The sequence below is a fragment of the Papaver somniferum genome, chromosome 5 (assembly GCF_003573695.1).
Source record: "Papaver somniferum cultivar HN1 chromosome 5, ASM357369v1, whole genome shotgun sequence".
Taxonomy (NCBI): domain Eukaryota; kingdom Viridiplantae; phylum Streptophyta; class Magnoliopsida; order Ranunculales; family Papaveraceae; genus Papaver; species Papaver somniferum.
In genome coordinates this window covers 195,049,057-195,059,295 of record NC_039362.1, presented here as the reverse complement: position 1 = coordinate 195,059,295, position 10,239 = coordinate 195,049,057, and the positions used below count along the sequence as shown (strand labels likewise).

The 10,239-nt window shown below is 41.7% G+C and overlaps 1 protein-coding gene across 1 annotated transcript; it reads right to left on the bottom strand.

The window, feature by feature from the left end:
• Positions 1–4,787: 4,787 nt before the first annotated feature.
• On the bottom strand, positions 4,788–6,839 carry LOC113280481. Its single transcript, XM_026529100.1, has one exon. It carries the CDS (start codon positions 6,837–6,839, stop codon positions 4,788–4,790), a length of 2,052 nt encoding a protein of 683 aa, XP_026384885.1.
• Positions 6,840–10,239: the final 3,400 nt, after the last annotated feature.

Genomic DNA, 10,239 nt, shown 5'->3' with positions numbered 1-10,239 from the left:
CCTGACTCATTCTTATGTTCCCCTTTTCTTTCAGTTTGTGATGCCTGTCGCTGGTCTTCTCAAGATGTCCAAGGGGAAGGTTGCTACTTCCTAGTCTTTAACTCCCAAACAGGTATCTATCTCGCCTATGTTTTCTTCGCGTGATATTTTTTACATTCTAACCTTCTATCTTCCACAGGATGATACTCTTCTTGCGAAGCAGCATGTTCATGAGCCAACTAAGGGGCGAAAAAGGCGTGATCCTCCTGTTTCACCCGCCACTTCTCAGGTATCCTTACTTCGCCATTATTTTTCATTTCGCGTGCTCCATCCTTTTAGCCATGTCTCGTGACAAACTTGTTATCTCGCAGAGTGGTGTCCCTTCTTCTGGTGGGTCCAAAAGGCAACGAAAGATCTTGGATCTGGATGCTTTGACCGCAATCCCAAGTTCGTCGTACTCAAAAGTCTCTCCGCCCCTCCCAAGATTCAACCTTCTCCGCCTCGCACATCTCCTTCTCTCAAAATAGCTGATCCTCCTGTTCATCCCAAGGCTGAGCGTCTGAAGAAGTCTGCAGAGGATCCTTCTGCTGGCGAGAAGAATAAGCATGCGGCTCCGTCGGTGCTGTCTAATCCTCTCTATGACCCGGACATGAAGTTTTTATAAGGGGTCTACGACAAAGCTCGAGAAGATCCATCCATGAGGTCTCGTTCCTTAGAATCTCTGATGACTTTTAGCTCTGATGACTTCCTCTCTCAAGAATGTTTTGTATTGCTTAACGCCTCTATGAACTTATCTCTCCAACAACATTCAGCCTTGATGACTCAGGTGAACCTTTTATGCCTTTCCCGTCATGCCTTTTTCCTGTCCCGAGACACACTTCTTGAATTACGACTCTTCGATTCGCAGGAAGTCCATCGCCATATGGCCAGCCTTGTGGAAATCAGACTTGTTCGTGAGAAGGAAAAGAAGGACGAGGCACAGATTAAAGCTTTGGAGAAGGAACTTCAAGAAGAAAAGGACCATTCCAACAAGCTGGATCAGAAGATAGAGAAACTTCTAAGTAAGTTCCCTCCCCTTGCAGAATCGTTCTTTGTCTTTGATTTTACTTTTGTTATTTTCTTATTTTGTATTTCGTCAAGCTCGTTGTATGCAACTCCAAATGGATTCCTCCGAAGCGTCTGCCTCGCTAGAAGATATTCGCGCTGAGAATCTGAACCTCGTTACCCAAAATGATTGTTACGTGTCTGAGAACCATATCTTGAATGAGAAGGTCGAGACCCTTTTTTCCCAAGTGGACCGTCTGTCTGTCACTTGTTCTCGTAACGAGGAACTGAATTATCATCTTCACGATGAGAATGAGAGCCTCAATTCTGAGCTTCAACGAGTCAGCAACTCCCTCACTACTTAGAGGAACCTTCATTCCTCGACACTAGGTAACTATATGAGACTGGAAGAAGATAACGAGCGCGTGATCAAGAGTAGAGCTAAAGTCGTGGTTGATCTTCGTAAATCTCGTAACAAGGTAGCCAGTTTAAATGAAGAGATTGACTGTCTTAAGAAGAAAGTGGAACTTCTTCAAGCTAAGTTAGATAACTCATTTCGTCCGAGGTATATCAAGTCCACAGATTCTCGCAAGAACAAGGGTTCCCTTGTCATTCAATCTGACAAAGATACTTCAAAGTCGGTCATGGTACAGGTTGGGACAAAGCCTACCACGAGTTATGTGTTCAACTCCACGAGTCGGATCTAACTATCTCCAGGATGGATCATTTGCATTCTGACGTCCAAGAAACCTTGAACACCACTATCTTGCAAATGGAATGTAGCTTTAGGTGTAGTGCGGAATACTATTGATTATAAGACTTCTAGTTCCTGATGTAGTTTTGTTTGGTTTTGTAGAATCCGAAGATCGTAATAAGAACCAAGTCCTCCGTCTTTCTCGTGAAAGGGATGAGTTTCACACGGAGGTTTCTCGCCTTACAACTGAAGTCAGTGATTTGAATGCTGATATGGACGAGATGATTGCAACTTCTGCGAAGGTGGCGAAGTTAGCTCACAAGAATACCCAGGATTATCTGGTTTCTCTTTTTGGTAATTTCTGCGACGAACATGAGCTTCCTCGTCCTGTCTTTCCTATGGAGGTGTTCTCCGATGATGAGCAACCAACGGACGATATGATCATATCTGGCGAAGAAGAGAGGCTCAACGAAGATGGAGAGGAACGGAAGATCGACGAGGCCAATGTCGGGGAGGAAGAATCCAAGGGAGCCTCTGCCATTATTGATGATCGTCCTGGTGAAGCGGGTGATGACGACATCCTTCCTCAACAACAATCTTAGTTCCTCTTCCTCCATATTTTTTTTTATCTATTTTTGGAAACAATTTATCTTTCTGGGCGCTCCCAAGCTGGGGGGGGGGGACATATTAACTTCTTTGGGTATTCTTTTGCTTGAAATACTAGTATTATGATTTTCTATTTTGTCAAGTAGTATTATGATTTTCTATTTTGTCAAGAATATACTTACCGAGGAAATACTCAAAAGAATAATGAAGTTTAAAGTATATACTTGCCTCTTATTATTTTGTGTATTTCCGAGTTGTGCCTATATGAGTCTTGCATATTGCGAGGTCCTTCCTTCCCTTGAGGTTCACAAGACATCTCGTCGTGTCTTACACTTCTCACGTTGTCTCCCTCTTCAATTTTCCTATCCCACTTGTTCTTGCCTTTGCCTTTCTTGACGGGGTCTTATTTTGGCAGATCGCTGAGTCTTGCGAGGAAAATGCTAAAGAAGAACATAAAATGTAAAAGTATATACTTGTCTCTTGTTCTTGTTTATAATTAGATGGTCAAGACAGAGTTGAATTTTATTTCGTTTTCACTTTGTGTTTTCCTTGTATCTTTACGAGGTCTCACTGTACCTTCTAATTAAGGTCTTATTTTGCCTCATCCTTCTTTAAGGATTTTACTTCAGCTCAGTCTTGGGCGCTTATTATTCTTGCGAATAATAATCCATCAACCTCGCCTTAACATTTATCTTTTTCCCCATCTCGCAACAATGCGACAGGTCTAGCCATTCCCATGAATGTTAGTCCCATGACATTGTCGTGTTTTTCGGTCACACAGCTCCTTAATCTGGAGGGTATCATCCCTTTATATTCCCCCTGATTTCCCCTTTAAGGAGGTTAAACCTAACATGCATGTTGGTCTCCTCCCATCCAGTTATTACGACATTCAGTTTTTTTCTTGACTTCTTATCTCCTTCGTCGATGTGGCTTGGGATTACGAAGTCACACCCTAAGTGACGTTTCTTTGGGATCGAGTGCATCGTAGCCAAGACTTGCCATACGGACATGGTCGGTAACTCTCCAGACGTCTCAGGCACCCGCGGCTCAACCGAATGAGTCGGCGCCTTGGTCATATTTCTGCACCCCTTACCGAAGGCCGTCATAAAAGGGACCCTCGGCGGATAGGTCTTATCATTGCCCCTAACTTTCTCTCTAAGAGTTGTTCACGACATGCGTTAGGTCTTGCCTCTTGCATTTTCATGCGAACTAGGGTGCACGCCGTGGATTCTCAGCCTTCCTAGGCGAAGGTTTTAAGTTTCCCTAGGAACTGTCTACTTTGTGGGTCTTATTTGCCTCCTAATGTGAGGTCTTATCTTTCTTTTATTGTCTTTAAAGTATGAAAATTCATATTCATGAAACGATTCACCAAAATTTAGTTGCTAACCTTTTGAAAATCTTGATACATTATCAATTGAGGGATTAAAATAAGTACATTCATCATATTCCTACAACTCTTCCTTGATTATTAATGTTCTTCTTCCATGCGGATATGCTCAGATTGATATCTTTTCAACTCCTTCATACTCATTTCGTTCCTGATCTTGAACAACTTCGGACACAACAGCTGCCTAGTTGACAGCGCATAGATGAACGAGTGCACTAAATCTTCGTCTATGAAATTTTTCCTTTGAGATCCTCACAAATTACGTCCCATCTCGCCACCAGACTTCATAGACTTTCATTTTCCCTTTGCTTTAACGAGAACAGTGCCACAATCTCCGGTTTGCATGGTTTTCTTTTCGCGCATTTGTTCATCATTTCTGGTTGTAGTCCAGTTGTCTTTTTTGTTACTGGGATATTGTTTCTTTTCCCATCGGCCATCATTGATTGCTGCATTAGATACTCTCTTTCTCGAAATTCCCTTCTGATATTCTCTATGGCTCTTTTTAAGTCTTCCCGTTCATTTTGTTCTCCTCGTCCCTTGTTCTCTTGCCGTTTTTCGTGTCGTCTTTCAATTTCTAATGCCCTTTCTGGAGCATGTTTTCCTCTTTGTGCATTACTTTCCGCCTGCTTCCTTTTTAGATGATTGTTCTTAATTACATGCTTCTCATTCTGCCTTTCCAACCTTATACGCTCCCTCACCAAATCTTTCTTCTTTCGTCTTTCTTCGTAGAGTTCTTTCTTTAACTGTTTCATCTCTTTTTCTTCGCAAGCTTTTCCCTCCTCACCTAGAGAATCATGTTGTTCAACATTCTCCTCAGCTTCTTGTATCGACACTTTCTTGCGCTTATCAGTGTTTGTTTTTGCTCCTCCTCGCGGGGTTCATTTTTCCTTGATGGCGGGGGTTTCTTTCTCATTTTTTGTCACCTCACTTTCTTCAGCCGTTTTTCCCTTATTTGCCTTTCTTCTTTGCTTTATTTCGGATTGGCTTCCTTTTTCTGGAGTCATCTCGTGGTTTTTCTCGCCGTCCGTCGTTGTTTTCTCCGCCTCTTCTACGTCTTTCTGCATTGCAGCTATCTCTTCACTTATCCCAATTGTGAATACCATAATCCGCTCTATTCTTCTTTCTTATCTTCTCCTTACAGTTATGGACATCCTTTTTCTTCTCCTTACAGTTATGGACATCCTTTTTAATACAATCTTGTGCGTCCCTAAAATCTCCTCTTATTTCACCAATTGCACTTGGCATAGGGAACTGTATGGCCTGATGATATGTAGATACGATTCCTTTTATCCCGTGTATCCATGGTCTTTCTATAAGAGTGTCGTAAGGTGAGTCTATGTCTATTATGCAGACCGTGACTTTGGTTTCCAGCCCACCAGCAAAAAAAATTATAACTAGCTCTCTCTTTGGTTTAGATGCGATTCCGTTAAACCCATATATGTTGTACGTCGATGGTACGAGATCCGAGTCCTTGTATCCCATGGTCTTAAAGGCATGATAGAAGAGTATATCAACCGAGCTCCCCGTATCCACCAAGATTCTGTCAATTGCCCAGATTTTCCCTTTCTCAGCTTGGTCGTCTTCCCACTTTGAGTATTTCCCAAAATTTAGGGTTATTACCAAAGGGTTTGTATGCGAGTTTCCTCCTTCGGGTGCATCTTTCGCTGAAAATGTTATTTTTCTTTTCTGCCATTCTTCTAACGGTTCCTTCGTGTTGACGCTGAATATTTCTTTTCCTTCGAAGTCCCTCTTATATACTCTCCTGAGTATGTTGTCATGGAAATTTTGGATGCTCTTCGCTGCATGTATTATCGTATTACAATTCGGTCTTTGTGCCCCTCGATCTATTTCAATTCGGTATACCGGCTGATTTTCACGTGGTGGTGGTGGTGGTGGTGGTGCATAATTTTCCAGGAAATGCACGAGTTTTCCCTGCTCTATCAGGCGAAGTATAATTTGTCGAATGTTTCGACAATTATTTGTATGATGCCCATGAAAGCGATGATACTTGCAGAACTCATGACTCCTAGTTCCTGGAGGTGGTTTTCTCCCAAAATTAGGTGGTGGTGGGATCTCCTCCGTTAGTACTATTGCCTCCCATACCTTTTCCACAGTTGCATTAAGCCTTGGGAGGTTTATGTCTTCAAAAGCTGGTGCACTTGGTCTTCGCTCTCCAAATCTGGGCCCTTGGTTGTTTCTTTGTTGATATCCCGTGATGTAGCTTCGCGGATCATAATTCCTCCGTCTTGATTCTTCATATCTTTGTTGATCAATCCATTCTTGATTTCCACTTGACACATCCACTAACTTTGCTGGGATTGGAGTTGATGGCTCTCCCTTTTTGTGTTTCGGATCATTCTCCACGACATGCACTTCCCTTGGTAATAATCTTGAATTCCCTTCCTTTGCTGGAATCGATACTATTTCGCTGACTTGCCTATGCTTTTCTTCCAACACTATATATTCCTCTTGATACTCTCTTAATTCATTCATTGTCAAAGAGTTGCGAATGATGAATATTTGAGTGTACAGCAGATCATTTGGGATCAACGCGTTCACGAAAGCTAGGATGAAATTCTTCTCATCAACTCTTCCTGCAAGCTCGCTGCATACCATCCTCCACCTCGTTACCAATCCTCGCAGGATTTCCGAAGATCTCCTCCTTAAATTGAATAGAGTCTCAATCCCCGGCCTTAACATGTTGTTAGTGATGTAAGTGGTCAGGAATATTCTTTGTAAGTCTTTGAACGACGAAATTGATCTTTCTGGTTGCCCGTCAAACCAAGCCAATGCTTCCCCGGTTAAACTCGCGGGGAAGTATCGACAAAGTACCTCATCATTTCGTCCCCATTGTATCAATGAAAGAATGTATTGTTTCAAGTGTTGCATAACACTTTCAGATCCGCTGAATATGCTCGGAAGCGTTGGCAGTACACATTTTTCTGGGATGTCAACATACATTATCTCATAGGTAAACGGAGATTTGGCAGCCTCTTTTATTGCCTCTGTCATCTGCACTCTGCCGCCTCTTCGCGAATTGTTTATCAAAGTCCTCGTATCTCGTAGCTCATCCAAGACTTCCTGGTTCAAGTTCTCTTCTTTCTCTTCTCGACGACCACCTCTCATCATGGTGAGTCTTCCTTCACCACGTCTCCCTTCTTCCTCACTCCTCCGTGTTAGAGAATAGCTCGGTCGACCTCGCATGCGTTGCTATCTCAAGCATGTTTGTCAATGTTAGTGATCAAAACTATGATTCTTGATTTGTAACCTACATAGCTAAGTCTCGGACTAGGGTAGAAAAGTGTAGTTGAGCTCAAGGACTTCATGGCGATTCATCATACAACGACGAAGATATACACAAGGAACCATGGAACTTCATCAACAAAAAGGTATGTGGAGACTTGAACTTATCTATCACTCAAAAGTCTATCTTCTATCTCCTATTTCTTATGAGACAAAAGTCGTATGCTATATAGACTAGATCATACACATCACATTTGATGTTTCGAGCTGAGTATATCTTGCCTATCTATATCTCGAAATCATGTGTTGGTAAAGCGTTTCGCTTTGATCAAGTTTATCTTCACCTAGAGACGAAAGTCATGAAAAGTTTCAATTACCTTGAGAATTGCTCTGACGTGAAACGATATGTGAATAACGTTTATATAACGTCCTCTGATAATGTCTCAATGATTGGAATGAGAGTTTATATTACATAACCATGTATTCCTTAATCCGAAGTTTTTCGAACTTTGTTGATTGAGAGAAACCGGAGGAATTGGCATTGTCAAGTCCGCGAACCCAGTCCGCGAACTGACGGAAGTTCTCGTACCGAGAATTTCTGCTGGGATTTCCAAAAACTCGTTTTCGTGTTTAGTCCGCGAACTCATTACGCGAACCTGGTCCACGAACTGGCGGAAGTCTCCTTGCCGAGATTTTCTGCTGAGTTTGGAAAACTCTGCCGGTTGTCTTAAGTCCGCGAACTTGTTTGTGAGCTTAAGCGGTTATGATCTTAAGATGTGCTCTTAACATGAAAATTAAATTACTAAGGAATGCTTTATGCAAACCGTGGCTATAAAGTTCATGAGCCTATTCAATTGAATCGAATCATCTTTGTTTCAATTGTGTCTTATGTAGTTACATAAGATCTCATAGCAATTGAACAACTCTTTAACTAGTTCATTTGAGTCAACTGCACTAGTCATGGTGAAGAAGAACAAGGTTAATATGAAATGCTCATATGGTTAACCTTTTGGGTTACTATGTTGAACCAACATGCACGTACACGTTTGGGCATGGTTTTCGCAAACCAAATAAACGTCTACCCAAGTGTGTGACAAGCTAAGTTTTCGATCTAACGGTTGAGAAATATTAGCTTGAATCCAAATCATATTTTCATCTAACGGTGAATATGGATTGCTTTGTAACTAAGGCAAAACCCTGATTTGAAGGCTATATAAAGGAGACATCTAGCATTGTGCAAAACTAATCCCCACACGTCTGTGTGATACTAGTGCGCTCGCTAGAGTAGATTCTCCTTTAACCTTTGGTTTTCTTCTCTAAAACCAGGTTAACGACTTAAAGACTTCATTGGGATTGTGAAGCCAGACTGATACTACTTTATCATAGTTGTGTGATCTGATCTTGCATCTTCTATCGTACGAGTACAATCTATTGATTGGCTTGAGATCGTGAGAGTTCTCTGATAGGCAAGATAAAGAAGTCACAAACATCTTCGTCTCACTGTTTTTGGTTCCTCGACAAACCGCCTGTGTAGTCAGGAAGGATTGTAGAGAGGTGATTGATTAATCTAGGCCGTTCTTCGGGAATATAAGACCGAATTATCAATTGGTTCATGTTCACCTTGTTTTCATATCTTAATACGGAATAAAACCTAGGGTTTTTCTGTGGGAGACAGATTTATCCTTTGATAGACCTTTATGTGTGAGACAGATTTATTTATTATCAAGTCTGCGATTTTGGGTTGCAGCAACTCTTGGTTGTGGGTGAGATCAGCTAAGGGAATCAAGTGCGCAGTATCCTGCTGGGATCAGAGGCGTAGGAGTACAACTGTACCTTGGATCGGTGGGAGACTCATTAGGGTTCAACTATAGTCCAGTCCGAAGTTAGCTTGGAGTAGTATAGTGTATGTAGCGGCTTAATACAATGTGTATTCAATCTGGACTAGGTCCCGGGGTTTTTATGCATTTGCGATTTTCTCGTTAACAAAACTTCTGGTGTTTGTGTTATTTCTTTTCCGCATTATATTTGTTATATAATTGAAATAATACAGGTTGTGAGTTCGTGATTATCAATTGGAAATACAACCTCTGGTTGTTGATTGATATTGATTGATCCTTGGACATTGGTCTTTGGTACCGTCCAAGTTATTCCTTGTATTTGATAAAGACTCGCTATTGTTTTTAGCTTGAGTAAAAATCAAATCAAGAGAGAGATATTAACTCCTTGAGATACTTTTATCTAGATTGAGTCTGATTGTCTAGTTGATTCTCTAGCAAAGTATTTCGGAGATATTAAATCCTTGATATACTTTTATCTAGATTGAGTCTGACTGTCTAGTTGATTCTCTAGCAAAGTATTTAGGAATTAGTCCATACAGATTGCTAAGCGAAATATTTGGTGGTGTTGTTAAACCTCTTCTTTTTCACTCCAGTCAAATTTGCGCTGTCTTTCAGATCCTTTCCTCCTCTCATTCTCTTCATATCTCCGCTCTTCTTCGTACCTCCGCCTTTGATCTTCCCAACTTGATATTTCTAATGCTCTTCTCAGTTCTCTTTCTTCACTGCTTTCTCTTCGTCGTCTCCTTCTTCATTCTACTCCATCGTCCTCGCGGGTATGTCTCCTTCGTCGTAACTCTTCTTCTTCTGATAATATCATGTCCACCTCTGAATCCTTCAAGTCAGCTGCAGCTTCCTCGTTTAGTTGGCGATTTTGCAGCATCAGTCTGGCGTTTTGTCTCGTCAATCGGGCGTGTTGCTCCGCTAGATCTCTATCTCGTTATCTTTCAAGGCGAAGTGTCTCCCTTAGTTGTTCCAACGTCATGTCATCTTTACCGATATTCTCCTCAATTTCCTCATGAGTCATCTCTTCTCCTGCAATGGTGTCCGTGTCGGAAGTGTGTACAGAACCCTATCTGAAGTTATATTCGTTGGCCTCCTCAGTCCGCTGCTAGTTCACACCTCGCCTTTCTCCTGCAACCGATGTTCCTCCTCTTTCCAGTCTTCCTCATCTTTTGGCCTCCAACCATTTGCTTCTTCTCGTCGCTATGATGTGCGCCGCTCGATCTGATGTTCTAGTCATCAACTTATCCTAGTTTCAATATCAATTACTCTTAAAACTTAAATCTTAAAAGGAACTTCTTGCTAAGATCTTTCACTCCTACAACTTCAGCTTTTCTCCACTCCTTAGATGAGGATGAACCCCCAATCTAAGTTCCCTGTTTCTGGACGCCAAAGTGTAACTACCGGAAATCCAGTAGTACACCCAAAAGGAAAACAACCAAGATCTA